Source organism: Melanotaenia boesemani, chromosome 11 (genome assembly GCF_017639745.1).
Source record: "Melanotaenia boesemani isolate fMelBoe1 chromosome 11, fMelBoe1.pri, whole genome shotgun sequence".
NCBI lineage: Eukaryota > Metazoa > Chordata > Actinopteri > Atheriniformes > Melanotaeniidae > Melanotaenia > Melanotaenia boesemani.
The window spans coordinates 18,488,424-18,507,660 of NC_055692.1; the positions used below are offsets into that span (position 1 = coordinate 18,488,424).

A 19,237-nucleotide genomic window follows, 5' to 3' on the forward strand; every position below is an offset into this window, starting at 1 on the left:
TCATAAAGTTTTGCTGACCAACCAGTTTCTTCATCGGAGTTAAATGTTCCATTTGTCGTCAGAAGACGGTGATCGTTCTCCAACCACTAGATGGCGCCAACGTACAAACTTTCAGGAAACAGGCATAAGCGTATCAACCTCATGCTGTACTTCATTTACAACACTACAAACACGACATTGTGCTAGCTTTTTAATGTAAATGAGATTTTTTTTAACCATCTCGCCTATAAATAGCCTACATAAAAAGCAAAATATTTTACTTTTGAAAAACTCAGTTCATCAGATGATGAGTCTATTTTTCTGGAATATGCTATTAAACAACACCTGATCCTTAGTTTTTAAACATTTAAGTTCTGTTATTTAAGCAGATCATACGACTTCACTATTAGTTTTAGTCTTTTACATAATTAGGATTCCAAAAACACTTCCCTGTAAGTACCTAAATGTCAGATATGAAAAAAAATCCTTAAAAGCCATATAGTCCCTCTGATCTATTAGACTATTGATTCTTAAGTTTCAGTGAGTTATACAGATTAGCTGCTCAAGTTGAGGTTTTAACTATTTATTCTTATACAAGAATAAAAATCTGAAAGTTTGTAAGATGAAAAATAAGTTTGTTATATACTGTTTCATTTTGGTGGGATGTTTTATTTTTGTAATATTTGTTATAGAAACATCCATTAATGAAAATTTAATGTGGGACGTTTGCACGGAGAAATGAATTCAGCTGTTAACAACTTATCTGAAATTTGATATTAATTTAATGACAATAATAAAAATATTTTCAATCTTTAACAATGTGTTGAAACCTTGCCATATGCTGTGCAGAAATCTTCCTATTTAAAGTGTAGAAGAACTGTCACAAAAGGCCTACTTAGTCTGGTTTATACTTGATAAGTAGTTCTGTTATGTCTGTGGTATCAATCAAGTTTCTCCAACACTTTGCTACATTTGGCACCAAAAATATACTAATACAAAATGGCATACACAAATGACTGAAAGAGAAGTTACTTTATTTGTAGTATCTGTGCTTGGTTGAGTAGCTATCACAGGTCACGCTATACCCTCAGTAAAGGTGAAAAGTTGGGAACGAGCAGCTGTTGAACTGCATCCAAATCACAGTCCCTATTTACGAGAAATCACAAATGTCTCATTTCAGGGACCAGAGTTTATTCAGATGAAACATTTTAAACTTCAGATTTTAAACTTCTGCACGTGTTTTTCTTTCTTTCTTTCTTTCTTTCTTTCTTTCTTTCTTTCTTTCTTTCTTTCTTTCTTTCTTTCTTTCTTTCTTTCTTTCTTTCTTAATCTCGCATGCTGTTTTATGTTTCTTCTCTTTGCCCATAGACATTTTATCTTTAGTAAAATCCCTTAATTCAAAATAATAAACTGCTTTGAGGAATGAATCCAAATATTAGCAAAAGGTGTTTTTGTGATTTTAAGAAATGAGGCTGAAGACGGTCAGCCCGCTAATTGCACATGCCAACACTCCCGTGGGGATCCTCGCACTTCCGTAAATACGCAAACAAAAAAACGAGCGCAATATACAGAGATCGATAGGTGACTTGGTGGGTCGCATTAGCTCTGTGGTTGTTTTCCACAGGAGAGGAGGGACGGAAACCAGCTGCTGCGTCTCCAGCCACCCCACCTTCCCCCTTGCACACGTGCACACGCATGCATGCACACACGCCACGCCCCTTCTGACCTCTGTGGACACAGTGCCATCCGCACAGAGTGGCTCTGCGTGTCCCGTGGGAGCAGGGGAATGCTGGAGAGGACGAGCGGCACACGATACCCCATTGTTTAGTGTGGTCACTGATGCCCCCCCACACACCCCTTTCTCCAGCTCCCTAAAAACACACGAGCTGGCCGTCTCAGCGGGTTAAATTGATTAGAAAGACGTTTGTGGTTTCACTAATCCCCCATTTTCGCCCCGGCTCTCCGCTTCAGCAAATTAGAAAAGCCACATGCAACTCTTGTGGGCTGTGATGATTTCGACGGTGTCTCGCGCACCTGTGGGGCTGATGAGAAGACACAAGTCGGTCCGCAACAACGATTTGACAGCAGAATATCTCTCCACTTAAACGCAATATCCAGTTTTGCTGTATGGATACGCAACAATCAGCATATAATTCCATCTATTACAGAACTGTAGCGACTGCAGATGTGGGACCTCAACAGGAACACGAGTACAAAAGAACTTTCTTTTAAATCTTAGACTGAAGAAATATACACAAACTGAATAAAGGCGCACACGACTTCTTATTGCCTCTTAACGAATTAAAAATGTTTAATCAGATTAGCCTGTCTGATCATCGTGATGAAGAATTTCTGATGTGCCTCGCTGGCGTTACTGAGGCTGAGCTCAGACAAAATGCTTCAAATTTCAATCCCACAACCCCCCTGAGAAATTTTAGTGCAGCAAGCCTCTATAAATGTTGAGATTTTCTTACATTCTGTCTAAATTTCTTGGAAAAATGACACCACATACACCAAGTGTGAACTGTAGTTTTTATGTAGCCCGGACAATTAAAGAACCAGTAAAACCAAAGATGCAACTAACCAACCAACTAAGTTTATTTCAATGAGCATATGTCTGTTTTTTCCAAAGGAGTAAAGGAATTTGACAAAAATGTGTGTCATTCTATAGATTTTTCATGGTTTTGAGGGTAAGTATAGCTGTCAGTCATGTTAGAAGAGTATGAGAGACAGGGCGACAAGGCGGAGACTCGCCAGCAGGATTCCCCAAGACTGCTCTTGTAATTGGGGGAACATCTGACTTTGTCCCGCGCTGGCAGATGGTGAGTTGGGTTGAGGCGGGATCCAGGGGGGGAGATTTACATTCATTGTCCAGGCGCACAAACTCCACACAGAGACAATAGTCTCGGCAAGGAACCAGGATTAAAAAAAAGAAGAAGAAAAAAAAAAAAAAAAAAAAGGGAAGAAAAAGGGAGAAGTTTAATTTTCAAAGCCAAATAAATAGGTATAACAATTAAATTTAACTCACAAAATGTTCCTAGAACATTGAATTTATTTAGATTTTTAAAACTGAATCTATAAACTCTATATAAAAATGAAATGACGATAAGCCTGATTTAAAAAGTACACCACGAGCTTCGCTTGTAGCGTTCATAACACCAGTTTCCCCAGATTGCTTTATTTAAGTTTTAAGGAATTAAATAATGTATCTCCGAAAGAAATTAAACTTCACCAGACTGAATGAAATATTAATCTATTGTCATGTCTCTGTGTGAACTGTGAAGGCTCTGAAGAGAAGAAGCATGTCATCGTTATTTGTGATTCCATGACTAGTCAGAATTTGAGATGATGGTCTGTTGTACTAATTAAGAACTCATTTCGGGCTCCGTCAGGCAGTGGTCCAAACTCCAATCAGAGCGCAGCCCTGTCGGCTGCTGGCGGAGATTGATGGACCAACCAGACTGCTATTGTTGCGACTGACACTGATGCGATGCGTCCTCAGCGGAATCACCGCGTTCAAAGCAGCAGACGGTGGAGCTGCTGAATACATGCCTGTCGAGAGCGCACTTGTGTTAAATGCTGACTTGAATGAATAGAGCAAACAGGATTTGCTGTAGCTGCAGGCTTCTGAGAGCAGTAACTGCCCAGCAGGAGAAAATACCAACCCATTTTTTAAGTCGCTCAAAAAAGAGAAAAGCACTCAGCACTGATATCGTATTTACATCTAGACTTTTTTTTAGATTTAAATAAACATAATATTCACGTTCTCTTTAACCAGATGCACAAAAAGACGACCTCTTATTTCAGAATGCCAAACAAACATCCCTTGTTATCTTCATAGTTACAAATTCAAGCTTTAAAACACGAAACTGTTTGGATGTTTTTAATCACCTGTAAATATGTAGAAAGTTTACTGAGAGAGTCTCTGGTTGGATGCTGAATATGGCAGCGGTCCAAACAACGGATGCACTTTACACCAATAAGATCTTCCATTTCAACAATCGGTCCCCCATATGGCACCAAGGCCCCTCCTCCACGCTGTATCCCAACTGAGGGTCTCATTCATGCTTCAAGACAGCGACTCACTACAAGTCCCCTGGCCCTCGGATCAACTGTTTTGATCCGATCTGGCCTTGTGACAAAAGAAGACTTTCTGCACACAAGTACTTGAAATAATATTAACACTTGGTCTCATCTTTCGTTGGATCTGACCCCAGTGAGCAGATGATCAGTAGCGCTCGAACTGACGTTGGAGATATGCGCTTGGACCATGCTCGCAGTCTGTGGAGAAATATATTTACAGTAATCGTTTGATTCTTACAAAAAAGTCTGTGTGGATTTCTCCTGCGCCCTCCGAGCCCTCACACAGCAGCAGTCATTTATTTTCAAACATCTGCGAAAGCTCAGTTTTATTTTTTCGCGGCGCTCCGAGGAGCGCAGCGCCTTGAAGTGGACATTCTGTTGTTTCCCAAAGTGCTTCAGCTGTCCTGCGCTTCTTTTACTTCAGAAGTAAAAAGAAGAAACACAAAAGTTAACCAAGCGACCAGGACGAGGATTAAATGTTCGGCATCCAAGAGCAGCTGATACGAGAAGTGAGTGGATTAAAAGAGAGAAGTCTTGGAGAAGAGATGGATCCAATCCGGTCGTGGGTGCGTAACGTCGGGGTTGTAGATGCGAACGTCGCAGCGCAAAGGTACATTGCAAATCTAGTTAATTTATTGGCATGAATTTCTCAACGCATTTTGTTCAACTGCTTACAGAATTGTTTCCTGAAATTATGTCACGATTTTCATTGTTTATACTGCAGGAATATAGTGAGTGAAATCAGAAACAAGCTTCCAAACTACTTGTTGCAAAATATGACATGTCTCCGGTAAAAGCAGCTGCTCCCAAACACATAAATCATCTTAAAACCTCTTACATACGCTAATGACACTATTATGATTGTGTTTAAAATGGAGTTGTAGTTAGGCTATGTCTATAATTACTTTTAAATAAAGTTACGCACAAGTATCAGAAAACTAAAGAACAACTTCCATATTTAATGATTAGACTATTTCTTAAAAGAACTGAAAATTAATTACATTCAGTAGCATATTTAATTGTTTATATTTTTAAGCTTAAAAACACATGTTTGTTTAAAAAAAATCACTTGCACGCATGTTTTATATCTGACCTGTAAAAAAGAAAAAGGAATATTTTCTACTGCAGATGCTGACACAGACATTATGGCGCATATCCTCACAGATGTTCAGGCAGCATCTTCAAAATTTTCGTCCCTTTTACCATAAAGCGCAAACACGCACCAGTGTTCTCCAAACTGAGCGCAAAGTTGAGACAACAGGGTGATCATAAGACCGCAGCATCGTCTTCAATACGAACAGAAAATAAGTTAGGTTGCGTGAAAAATATATTTAAACTGATGGTTTGCCGCCAGAAGCATTTGTTGGTTAAATTAATAAAGACAACTATTTCATTTGGTGTTAAAAGCAATAAAAATGCACTTATTACTATTTTAAAAAATCTAAATAGTCAGAAATGTTTTGACCATATTTTTTTTTCTCACAACAAACCTTCAGACTGCAAAGACAGCAGATGCAACAACTCCAGTTTAATTTGTTTTAGAAGATATTAAATATGAAATTTCGCTGTAAAACTGTACAGATGTGTTCTTTCGTTTTCTAAGTTGAGATTAACATTTTATATGCACAAATCTTACATTTGTTTTCACTTTACAATCATTTTTTTTATCATATATGTTTATTAACATCTTTATCGAATTGCTTTTTATTATAATTCTTAAATCGATGTTACGTTTTTTTTAACATTTGTATTATTAATGATGAAGTGTCTTTCCATTTTATTTTTTGGAAAATAATATTAGTGCAAATGTTAAATTAAAAACAATTAATAACAGAGTTGTTATAATATATTAATATTATAATATTCACATTCCAATATTAATTCGTTTTTTAACTTTTTCATGTATATTTGAATAAGGCCTTTTTAAAACAGTAAGTAAATCAAACTTCTGAGATGCTTGTTTGAAATGTAGTTTCTATTATTTGCAGCAAGTAGAAAAATTCTCTTCAATTTTTGTTTTATTCACAATTGTTTCATATAATGTCCCCATGGATTAAATTAACTGTTGATTTAATTCGAATAACAACAAAACGTTTCTTAAACAATTAACAAACAGTTAAGTTTAATACAATAATTCATATATTGTGTCCTGCTGTTGTGTCCTCAGTGGAGTAGCTCTGTCAAGAGCCCATTTTGAGAAGCAGCCACCCTCAAATCTCCGAAAGTCCAACTTCTTCCACTTTGTCCTGGCGCTCTATGACAGACATGGCCAACCTGTGGAGGTGGAGAGGACAGCATTTGTGGACTTTGTTGAGCATGAAAAGGTGTGTGACACTTTCTGAATGTGTGTCCTTCTTTAAGTTTACCTGAAAATCTCCTCAGTTTACAATATATATATATATATATATATATATATATATATATATATATATATATATATATATATATATATATATATATATATATATATATATATATATATACATATATATATATATATATAATCTGATTGGGAACAAAATGGCATATTAATAATAAACAATATTTCAGTTGTAACCAGGTGCTTGACTTAATCTTTTCCGTTCCCAGTAAAGCCAAGCATATCGAACAGCTGACGGCTGCATGTTTACACAAGCTTTAGCCTCAATGAGCTGATGATGTGGGATTGAAAAAGAATATCTAATGACTAATTAGCAACTTGCCTCATTAGGCAGACATCACTACTTTTTAAAATGCAAATTATGCTTGCTCCTGTTAAGTTATACAGTGAACTAATCATCAAAGTGTCTTTTCCTTCATGCCCCTATCCTATACTCTAAACACTGCAGTGGGAGGGAGTTGAATTCCTCAGGTTGGACAAGCCCAAAATAGGGAAGGGTGCAATGTAGAGACAGAGTTAGAAAAAGAGGGGCAACTGCCAATAGGGAGCCTCATGTCCAGTGTTGATGGATGCCTTTGGCTTGTGGTGAGAGCTGTGAGAATCTCCTGAAGTGGCAGCAGCTCTCCTGTGAGGAAGACAAGGGGACACCATCCTGTCAGGTGAAGCTAAAACATAGTGTCTGAGCTGTAATTGATAGAGGCGGCAGCGCTAATGCCAGGGCTGAAAGCTGTCACTGTGCTGCTCTTTCTGCCACATAGGCCACTGTAGACTAATATGATGGCAGTGGAGAACTTCATTTTCTGCATGGTTACCCTGGCATCTGTTTTTGCTTCATAATTATGCAGCGGTAAAGCAATGGCATTGCAAAATAAATGCTCCTCTGTGTGTATTTACAAAACTTATGAAGCTAGACAAAGATTTATCACCTGAGGTGTCTTTTTCTCAGCTTTCATTTTAAGTTCTGAGCCTGTTACTTTCCAACTTTTCATGCATCTTAATTCTTACACTTTCCCCCACTTTCTTATAGCTATCCCTTCTCCTCAGTTTTTTTCTCCCCCATTCGCCTTGTTCTATCGCCTCTGTTCTGCTCATCTCTGTGATGCCAGCCTCCTGGGTTATTGGACCAGAGAGCATTCCTTTGAGACCACTTAGAAAGACCAGCATAGGTAGAAGAAGAGAAAGAAAGAGGCGGAACAAGAGCCAGAGAGGGGGGGAAACAGGGAAGAAGTGAGAGGCTAGTAGAGAGCCTGGGGTAAGAGGGATAGCGGAAGGGAAGTTTTTCTGTCAAGGTCGACTGCTGCTCAGTCTCACATGCAGCATGGAACACTATTTACACTCACACACATGCACATATAACCATGCCTCCTACCTTGCTGCAGAGATGACCGTTTCAATTTGATTCCAGGGTTTTAGGAGCTTGTTATCAGACACGATAATTCAACCTCTACAAAGAGCATCCAACTCAAGGTTAAGTGCTGAGCTTATGTGCACAATGTGTCCCACATGAGCTTTGAGCTTACAACTCTCTGATCTCAAAGCTGCTCTATGGAAAGGACGAGCTACAGGATTATGTGAGACTCTCTGTGTTTAACACTGTGTGTACTGATGCCCAGCTGTACTTATCTATACCCCAACGTACTTAACTGTGTGCCCTATGCTTGTCTGTGTACCTTTTCTGTGTTTTTCCAAGGAGCAGACAGGAGAAAAGACCAATAACGGCACTCATTACAAGCTGCAGCTTCTCTACAGTAATGGTGAGTGGGTTGAAGCACCAGTGCTCAGACTGTGTTGTGATTTTTTTCCGTCTGAGGTATCCAACTGGGTCCATCAGACTTATCGCACCACCCTGAAAAAATTTAAGATGATGACGGTTTTCTAACATGATACACACAAACACCTCTCCCTCCACATCCTCCCCTCACATAACCTACGAATTACCTGCAACTTACTGTTAACTCTAGTTTTTCCAAATTTCAAGATTTACAAGTGTTCATATCTGGATGAAGGCATGGGGAAACAAACTGTATGGTTCCTCTCAATCAGAACTCCCTTCCCAGCACTTCTGCTCACCCTTGTAGAGCCTCCACATCAGATCAGGGGATATACAGAGAAATTTGGCTCCCATGAGTCACTGCTGCCCCTACTCTACCATCACAGCAGCACCCATGGGAGAAAAGATAAAAGACATGTTCTAGAGCAACCCCCTCATAGACACACAGATTTCCAAACACACTCACACACACACATACAACCACACCAAAAACACTTCTTTTACATCTCTCTCATCCCCTTCCCCCAAGCAATATCAAAGGCATCTCAATCGAGACTTTGATGAAAGGAACAAATTTTTAAAAGCAATAATCTTTAAAGTCTCTTTAAAAATCTATGGGTAATGCTCTCTGCTCTCATGAAGAAATGTATCACATGTTTTCTTCTGTTGTCTGATTTACAGTGGAGGTTGCAGAACATCCAGAGGTTCAGGTGTTTTTGAACATCTCTCAGAGAAAAAGTGCAAAAATTGTTTAAAAAAGACATTTGCTCTTCAGTCATATCCCTGAAAAATCTCTTAAGTTCTTTTTATACTTATTGATTTATGATGTGATCCCCATCAGGAATCTAAACTTCAGGTAAAATCGCAACTTAACACAGAAACAACCACAAAAAGAGCAGCAAGACATATTGTGAGAATCTTGTAAATTGTTGGCTCAAAGCAGGACATAACTAATGATCACCAAACATCAAATAACTCTATCCCCTCAGAAACCATCAACGAAAAAGAATGAGTGCATGCCAATCTAGTTCCTCCAAGTTGCCTGGACGGAGCTCGACTTTTTAGCGACTTTCCAGAGTTTGAGAAAAACAAAAAGAGAAAAAAAAGATTTATATCATAAGTCTGACTTCAGTTTGAGAATCCACGACATTATGTATTTTTTTTATAAGCAGAGTGAGCAGGTTTAAAATGTAAGGATTCACTGTGATTTATTACTCTAAGGATTTTCAAATCAGAATCAATCTGATATGTTTTGATTTATAATTAATCACTGATACGGAGATTATCTACACAACTATAATGTATTTTTCTAATTTTAAGTTTTTTCAAATTTCTCCTTCTAAAAGGTATTAATAAAATTAACATTCTGTCTTCATTTAACAGGGGTTCGTACAGAGCAAGATCTATATGCACGACTTATCGACTCCGTCACCAAACAGGTAGGTAAACTATCTTCAAGCCTTTATTAGGGTTCCTTTCTTTTACACGAAACTGAATATGTTCCTTTGCTCCTTATTTCCTCTTTTCAGCCCATTTCATATGAGGGGCAAAACAAGAATCCAGAAATGTGCCGGGTTCTGCTCACACATGAGGTTATGTGCAGGTAAGTGACACATAGACATGCACACACACACTGAATGAAACCTTTGCCTACAGGGACTAAATCCAAATATCTATCACTCTTTTTCGCTGTGTTTTTCTCAGTCAGCTTGAAATGTGGTTGTGGGACGATGCTTGAGGCTCTACTGTTTTTGAAAATGTGCCTGTTTTTGAGCCATAAGTCTAGCCTGTCTGTCATCATCCTTGTTACAGTGGTAACCCCCTGTTGCTTTTTGCTGTAACGCAGCATGTCATCAGGCCAGCTCCTGTTTCTTGTTGGACCTCCTCTCTGTTTGGCCTGGGGTTTTGTAGCCAGACCTCAACTGACAGCACCAGGCACTTCAGGAACAATTTGCCTGTTGCTCATTGAAGTACAACTCCTGCAGTTATGCTTTAGCCAAGACAGCCCGTGTGAACATGGAAAGACAAGTGTAGAAGTGGAACCAGTACTGAAGAGTTGTTTTCAGATTAGAGAAAGTTCAATAAATTTGGTCATGACTTAAAGATCAAAAGAGTTTCACCTGTTGGGTGAAAGAAAACAAGTGAAAACAGAGTTACGGATGGAGAGGAGCATGAAGAGAGGGCTCTGAAAGTGGGGTAGTGACCCAGGATTTAAGGGCAGAAGGGGGAAACGTAAAGGCCTGGGGAGTGGGACTAAGACGAACTGGGCTTTGCCATTGTGTAGCCAGCAGATGCCCGAATGTGACTCACAGCTGGCTAATAACAGAGCCGGAGAGGCAGAGGGCAAGCGTCACAGCTGGGGAGTGAGGCCGTCTGACAGGGGGGCGGAGGGGGGGAAGGGCAGGGCCAAGCTGGGACACGAGAGGGTTGAAGCGAGGTGTAGGGGTGGCAGATGGTTAGGGGTGGGGGCACTTTTGTTATGCAGTGAAGGGGACTTTGGGGAGGAGGGGAGGGTGGCTGGCCAGCAGGCTCCTCGGACAGGACCGCTGACGAATGGTAGGATGTTGTAGGACGTGCGTGTGTGCGTATGTGCACGCAATGAGGCTGTATGGGGGTTGAGTTTGATTTCAGAATCAATGTGACAGATTGCCTGGCTGGCTTTTCACTTTTTCAATGGTCTCTCACTGTTTGTAGGGTGTGTTGTTGTACCTTTTCTTCCTCTTTTATTCTTTTGTCTATTTTCCCCCTCCCCTCTCATGCCTCTTTTGTATGTTTCTGGATTTTGGCTGACTGCAGGGCAGAGTTGTCTGGGCCTGTGGCTGTAGATGGGCCAGACAAATGATGGCTGTTCCTGTTTAATTTTTTTTTCTTTTCTTTAATGGCCCACTCAGTCGCTGTTGTGAGAAGAAAAGTTGTGGCAATCGAAACGAGACGCCCTCTGATCCAGTCATCATTGACAGGTAATGAAAAGAAACCATGTCCTACACAGTGTCCAACACCTCAGACAAGCACTTCTCACCACTAAATGTTCAGCTTGAGCTTTCTTTGTGTACAGATTCATACACAGTGTCATGATTAGATGTTATACTCAGCCTAAAAAAATGAGAAAACTTGTTAAAGATTTCAAACTTTACTTTAATCTATATTTACTATAGTATTCTTTGATGCATGTGTGCAATTTTCCCGTACAGAAAGGTGTTCATAGTGGTCAGTGTTTCTGCTTCATCCATTTGCATCAATACGAGCAGGCCGTAACATGAAATACAAACTCTCTTACTTCCTAATTCTTCTGTTTATCTGCATCCTCAGCCTGCTGGGATCTGTTTCTATTTGTTCACTCATTCTGACTTTGCACCTGAAACCCGACATAAGCATAGATTCCCGTTTTATCAAAAGCATATGTATCTTTCATTCCTCTAGAAAGCCTCACATATGTAATAAATGTTCACTTTGACAGCCAGTTATCAGGCTTAAAGGTAGATGACCACCCCAGTAATCAGCGTGTGTGAGAGCCTTCACGTCTACGGGTTTCTGGAGGCCTCATGCTGTCTGCCTGGCATTAACCAGCATGATGAATGCTCACAAGCAGACCGCATGTGAAATAGTTTCTCTGTGATGTCAGAGACACAACCTTCATCACCTCTTCCTTCCTCACTCCCACCTTTCTGCTCCTCTTCCTTCTCTCCTTCCCTGCAATTGTCTGTCTAGAAAACACTCACTTCATATACGTCAAGGACCCTTTTCTTTCCTCTCCTCAGTTCAAGCTGGCTGGCTGTTGACAGTATGTCTCCAAGGATATCAGCTGAAGATAGTTTTCATATAACGGAAAAATTGGACTGTTGTCTTTTGAATTTTCCCACAATACACTGGAACAGCTGCTTTTCTCATTTATTGTAACACAGTTCTACAATAACCCCTTTTAACCCCCCTTTTTAATGCTCCCGCCTAACATTGCGGGACATCTTTAGAATTTCAGAGTAGTTTGGTGAGAACAGTGCTTCTGTAACTTCTAATGTGTGTGTGCATAAGCTGGATGTGCAGCTCTTTGGGATTGATTTAAATGGAATCATTGACCTACTGTACTTTCTAATCACACTGGGCATATCCCATCTTGACGGGGGCTTCTCCCTCTTGACTGGCCTGCGAAATCCTCTCCTGAGGGAGCCGCCTATTAGCAGCCAGTTAATTTCTGATAATCCAGTAGAATTTTGTTTGGCCCTCCATCCCACTGTGTGGTCATTTTCAGTAGAGTGGATGGCTGGATACTATGCATTTGCACGTCTGGTAAATGTATGTTTTGTTTATGTGCACTCTAAAGAATATACATTTGCACCTTTTTTTTGTATGCATGTGAATGTATGTGCATTGGTCTATGTGTCTCGATGACCCCTACTCTGACCTTTTTCTTCAGTCACCACTTGGTGCTTAAATTATTCATCTGCGTGTGGGTGTGTATCTGCAGCAGTGCATGCGTGTTCCTGTGTGTATCTGTGTGTGTGGAGGAGACAGGCTGTTTCTGTGGCTTCAGTAATCAGCCTCCTGCTCCCAGCCCCAACACCTGTTCTCCAATTAACATGCAGCATGCTGGGGCCCACTCGCTCCTGTCGCCCAACCACTGCTTTCCACCCTTTCCTCTTCTTCTTTTCTCTTTATTCTCACACTCTCAGTCCTTGGCTCCCTTCCTCTCAGCCCCAACTTGTATCTGCCCCTCTGCACACCCCTCTTGCTTCTTGCATTTGCTCTCACATGCTCCTGTATGCTCACTATTTTCTCTCTCTATTTCTTAATTCCCCTTCTCCTCTTCTTTTTCCTTTACTATCTCCTTCACCACCACCCCCTATTCCCTTTAGCCTGTCTAATTTTGCCATAATTAGGCAGTGTCATTAGGACACCTACCCAAGCACAAGGGAGTTAGCAATTCCCCAAACGGCCCAAACCCCCACTTTTCTAATCTCCTTTCCATATTGTTTCAGTTTTCTCTCCCCCTTTCTCCTCCTGCTGCTGCTGCATCCCCCCCACCCCCTTCCTCTCCTCCCTAATCCTGATTTGAGAGAAAAGAAAAAGAGAGGATATCACAGCTGATCCATAGAGAGGGGTGAGGGGACAAAGGGTGGAGGGACCAAGGGATGAAGAGGGCAAGGGCGGCCGCTGACAAAGAGATGAGTCAAGTTGCTTATGGGAGGGAATTATCTAATGCCCCACTGCCTGCTGGGTCTAATAGTTTTACATCTGTCTAATCTTAACACCGGTGAACTGTTATATTCACAGGCCTAATGTGACTTCTTTCTAACAGAAGGCCACTTATCTTAGAATGATTGAGTGACCAGTTCACTGATTGGTTTGATGATTGATCAATAGAGAGAGAGAGAGAGAGAGAGAAAGATCAATGGCTCAGGGCTCATCATCATGAATATAACTCTTCAAACTCCTGTGATCAGTAAATCTATTTGACCATAATATTTGTGCTAAAATAATAAATGGACTATTTGAAAGAAAATTTCATTCTTGATCTTATAGATTATTTAGCAAACAAATCAGCCAAGCAGTGACTGAATGAAGCTAATTCAAGATGAAACTTGATTTGGACTTTGATTTCCAAACCATATCATTAATCAGTAAATATATTGAATGAATAATCAAAACATTCTTATTTTGAAAAGTTCTGTTTTCATCAGTCTTCATTGCTCTCCCTGTGTTTTCAGGCAGATCTGTTAATGGTGGCGTTATTACCATACTGACCTCTGACCTCTTAGAAACTATATTGGTTCTGGGCCAAAGCTGGCCTCAGTATTTATGAGTGAACCACGGGTTTTACAATGGAGACAAGCAGATGTCAGTATTAGTATTAGTCTGTGTGGTTTGCATAGAAAGGGGTTGCCCTCAGTGTGAGTGTGCGCTTTTAAATTTGGCTGAGAAGCTGAGATCAATAGTTGGTCATAAGGAGTGTGTGTGGAGGGATCCATCGTAAGGCAAGAGCCTTGTGAGGGGCAGTCGAGTGATCAATGGCAAGCACTATCTCACTAATTGATCGTGTTTCCAAGAGGGTTCTTTTTTTTTAACAAGCCGAAGCTCAGAGAAAAGAAGAATAATCAATAAGAATTTTCCAATGTTGTCAATATGGCTCTTCCCTCCCCCAGACTAAAAACGAGCTTACAAAGACTCCTACATTCTCACACCTATCATTTTTGAATTTTAGAAAATGTGTGGATTTTCTTTAAATTTTCATCAGTTGCTGCCTCATATCAGTGTTTAGCTCTTTTACTCTTTCAACAGTGATTACTTGTCCTGAGAAATGACTTGACTTCAGATGCTCAGTTCCAACAGGAATCCATTACTCTTAATTTCAGGTTGTGGGTTATATTGATCTGTTTTGTAGTCTTGCTTCTGGTTATGTGCATGTACCACAGGTTTGTTTTCAACTAGTGAGCATACTGCTTTTTCATTTTTTTTTCTTCCCTTGCTAATCAATACACCGAAAATTGCTTTAGTTTCAACTCAATTACAAGATCCCCCAGTTCAGAGTATTTTATTGCTTTTATTAGTTTTTCATTCCTTACACTGATTTGAATTCTTGAACTAAATTCTCCTGTAAAAAGACAGTGCTGTATGGAAATGCACACACACATGCACATGAAGTCTCAGCTCTGCAGAGCAGTAAAATAGTTTATGACTTTAGCTTTGCTGATTAACCATATTTGACAAAGTTTGACTGTTAATCCGATTACCATTTGCTGCTTTATGTAAATGTCTGGTCTGTGCTGATTTGATGGGATATGTGATTCCAACCACCTGTTTTAAACTTATGTTTGTTTTTGATTGTTGTAGAATATTTCCCAGAAATAATAGTTGTAGATGTAGGGCTTTCCCCTGCATTTTTTACAGCCCATCTACTTGCCCTCGCAGCGTGCGCCATAGTTTCTCCTTGTCCTGCTAATGGTGGGGAACAGTGTCCTCCACATTCTTCTGCTTCAGCCAACAAGAACATAGAAACTACAAGTCTTTGGGAAAATGACATTAAAATATCAGCCAAGTAATAAATGCAGCAACATTTTTTGGACTGTGTCAGGGGTTGAATTCCTTCTCTCTCCCAGATGCACAATCAAATTCTGCCGCCAAGTTGCCCTGTTAGGTCGTTATAAATGCACTTGAGAGTTTTATGTGTGAGACAATAGTGTCATTTTAGGAGACTGTTTTCTTATACTTCCATTATAAGAGTCTTATTCACTGTGTCTGTTAACTCAAAACTGCATGTAAATAATGATTTATTGTACAGGTCCTGCTGCTATCACTCCTGTCTTGTTATTTCAAGATTTTCTGAAGTTAAATCAAATGCTAAAAGCTTCTAGGTGCAGAAATAAGTAAGACATTTTACAAATCACAAAGCTGTTATAGCTTCTCTAAACTTTCAGATCTTTTTACCAACAAAAATAGAAATTCAGTAAAACTGCTTAATAATAAAAAGCAATTATTCTAATGTATGTGATTTAGATGTTTGTTTGGGAAGACAGCTTGGATCTTATAGACTAGAGTACAGCTAGGACAGCAATTGAGCGACTTGTAGCAGTAAGAAGTGTTCTTGGTTGTGCTTTGTGAGTGAAGGGGCAAACTTTGAAATGGGTCAGTTATTGGATGGGATGGCAGTGAGGCTGCTAAGGAGCACAGCTGATGTCAGCATGAGAGCTTTTCCAGTTCAGTATATTTAATTCTTACAATATAGTTAATTCTGGACCACATCATCAGAAAGTTACTAGCTATAAACAGATTGACAATCATTTCATAGTTTGTCTCCATTCATTGAAGCATTTTTGCTACAGAAAGAGCCACAAATGAGTAATGTGTTGGTGAAGTAGTTGCAAACTGACACAAATTCAGCTAAAGTTAATGCTCCTATCACTGTTTAAGTTGTTATGAGTTGAAATTTAATGATGGAAAGAGTTAACAATTTGAAGGGAAGCATTGGATTTTCTTTTAATTGGGCTAGATATCTTATAACAAGCTGACGATGTATTTATGCTTTTATAGGAAATAATGAATGATGAGCTTTATTTAAGCTCACAAATGTAAAGAAGGGGCTGAGAGTCTGTTTTTTTAACTTCACTTTTTTTTTTTTTGGCCATTTTACAAGTGTAAAACACGGGGGTCAGATCTAGGGAACAGAAAGGGTGATAAATGTGTGTAACCGGGAGTTTAAAACACTCAACTAAATGCATCTGAGTTCCTCCAGCTAATCAGATACATTCATTTTCCATTTTTCCTTTTAACCCATAAGAACCCAACATGACATATTTGTGATATACAGTTTCTGAGACATTTTGCTTCAATTTATGGTATAAACTTTGCTCAAAATCCTGTTGAACACAATGTGATACTTGTCTTCTGTCCCCTAATAGATACCCAGAAGCAGAAAACCATATTATAATATTTTTTATATATCACCCCCCCCCAAAAAAAAAGATTATTTTTTGTTACATTTTGTTAAAGGGTAAAGTAAAGACCTCATATATAAAAATTTGACTTTTCTTACTATGTTTTCATGGGTTGGGCCTTAATGGGTTAAACTGTGTAAGCCAAGCCTACTTCATAGTTTCTGTTGAACTTTTCACTCATCAGGTCAAATAGTTTTCTGTATTGCACTCACAATCATCCACAATACGGATGCATAAATTACCTGTCTGTCACATACATGTGCAAAGACAAAGTCAGAAACACTGTGCTGCTCAGTCCGCTGTCAGAGGTCTCTCCCTGGTGGGACACTACTGTCCGGTCCCTCCAGACCCCCTGTCAGCGAGCCCCTCAGGCAGGGGGACCAGGCAGCGTGGCGACAGGGCCCTGAGGCTCTAATGCACACCAGCCTCACACAGTGAAGCGGCACAGAGGCTAGACCACTGAGCAGCTGGCACAGGAGCGTGGGGATGGCTCTTCCCTTGGGGCAATGCAAGCAGTAGAATGACACAAAGACAGACAGGGGGAGACGACGCAGTGTCTAGAATATCAAACTCTTTGACAGGCACTGCTTGAAATGGTGAGAGTCTCATTCAGAGTTGGACTGGAGAAAATAAGTTCAGGGACCTTTGGTAAAGCTGCTTTCTACAAAGTGGTCTCATGTGAACTAGGAAGATCCTGGACTCCAGTGTGCACAGGAAGTGTATAATGTGTAGGAGGTTATAGGCTGAGTTTGTGTTTGGTCACCTTTGCTCTTTTTCAGCCAGCATTAGCTGTTGTGTCTTGAGCCCTGCCACACGGAGTAAGCCTGGTTTGTTTTCTTAGAGAGCCTATGGAGGGGGCATTAGGAACCAGAGACCACTGGAGAAATGTTTTGACAGGAAATGGGAATGGGCTACCAGTGGACTAATGTGGAGGAGCAGCAGGGGGACTTTGAGAGTGGGTGGGATGTATATGATTTTGGGGGGGTTAGAAGTTTTGGGTTGCTGCTCAATGGCACTTCGAAAGGTCTTTCACTGCTAGAGATGCACCTTTGGTTGAGCAGTGAAGAGATTAAACAGGGACATTTAGAACATGGGAAAAGATTACTGCGATTTAGGGGTACTGAAAGCAAGTGAGGGAGTAAATGATGGCTGTGTGCTTCATTTTGGATATAGCTTTGTTCTCCTTCAGTCCTCATGCAAAATTCCTGCATTTGTCATTTATCTTGTAAATTATCTTATATCAGTGTAACCAGGATCTTTTGTGTGTGTGTGTGTGTTTGTCTGTGTGTGTATATGTGTGTGGGTTTGGAGTCAGAGGCCATTTAGCAATGGTATTTAGGAACAAGGGCTGTTTTCTTTGGTTGGATGCTGCTGCTGGGGTGGAGCTATGGCGGTGTGTGTGTGTGTGTGTGTGTGTGTCACTGGGTTTGGTCAAACTCCTCCATTAAGGTCTTAAATTTCACTAATGACTTAACAATGCCCCCTGGTGTTGGACCACAAGTCACCTTGTTTTTTTTTTTTGTTTTGTTTTTTTCCCCCTTTATCTGAGTTGTGGACAGACTGTGTTTTACTGAAGGGGGTAGATTTCTATAAAATCCCCCCATTTACCTTCTGAAAACATTCCCAAACACTAATATTTACACGTCTGGTGTATTTAAAGGCTGAATTTTATTAAGTAGTCCTGTTGGCTTTCACTTGGTTTTCTTGTGGGTCAAAAGAAACTAGGAAAGGATGTTACAAAGATAACGTTTTAAAACGACATCTCTGCTTTTTTCCTGTAATGTTATTTCAATACACAATACTAACAGAAAAAGGCATGGACCACAAAGTGGATTTTTTTCATTTGTGTACAACATATATCACTTCTACTCTGTAATGTACTTGATCTGACTGCATTTGTGATGCCGAGCTAACTATGTTGTATCACACTGAGGTGGAAGCAAATGTTGTAGACCTGCAGTGTTATACTATTAGGTTCGAGAACATCAGCATCATATACTGTTATTTTAACTAAGTTTGTATAAGAGCTGTGTTACAGAAACTGCCTTACATTTAAATAGTTGGTAACTCAGGTAATTTTAGAAAAAAGCTATAACAGATTAACAGTTGCAAATTCAATTTTCTATCCTAAGTTAGGATGAAAAAAAACGGATTATTTGAGGATCCCTAATTCCTAAATTCTACATATAGTTCTGTTGATTACAAGGAGGTCAACAAAAAGTTAGGAAGGGATGCTGAGTTAGGTATGTGGGATGTTGTAATCTGTAATAAAAGCGGGATAAGTAAGATAAGAAGAGGATTTTTAAATTTGAGTTGTCTTTTTTTCAAACAGAAGATCCCCTGTACTCTCTTCTAATATTAAGATTGGACATTTCTTAAGTTCAGACTCAGATTGTTTTTTTTTATCTGTAAATGTAAGGTTGAATTTAACAATTGTAATATCGCTTAAATCTTTTGGATTTGTGTGTGTGTAGGTGTATGTGTGTGTGTGACTATGTGAGTATGTGTCAGTGTGTGTGTAATGGTCCTGATGAATCTGTCAGGGCTGAGGGCAGGGGGTGATGTGACTGCTGACAGGCTCCCAGCATGCATGCTGAG

General features: G+C 39.8%; 1 protein-coding gene across 4 annotated transcripts in view; it reads left to right on the top strand.

The window, feature by feature from the left end:
- Positions 1 to 4,208: 4,208 nt before the first annotated feature.
- Positions 4,209 to 19,237, top strand: part of ebf2 (EBF transcription factor 2) — a 30,438-nt gene continuing 15,409 nt past the window's right edge. For 2 of the 4 annotated variants that reach the window (XM_041998321.1, XM_041998323.1), the window contains exons 1-6: positions 4,209 to 4,672; positions 6,230 to 6,386; positions 8,133 to 8,196; positions 9,597 to 9,652; positions 9,743 to 9,816; positions 11,105 to 11,173. In XM_041998321.1, coding sequence (XP_041854255.1) covers positions 4,539 to 4,672; positions 6,230 to 6,386; positions 8,133 to 8,196; positions 9,597 to 9,652; positions 9,743 to 9,816; positions 11,105 to 11,173 — 554 coding nt within the window. In that variant the 5' untranslated portion in view covers positions 4,209 to 4,538. The remainder of the gene's footprint in view (positions 4,673 to 6,229; positions 6,387 to 8,132; positions 8,197 to 9,596; positions 9,653 to 9,742; positions 9,817 to 11,104; positions 11,174 to 19,237) is intronic. The other 2 variants (XM_041998322.1, XM_041998324.1) reach the window with 1 other exon arrangement.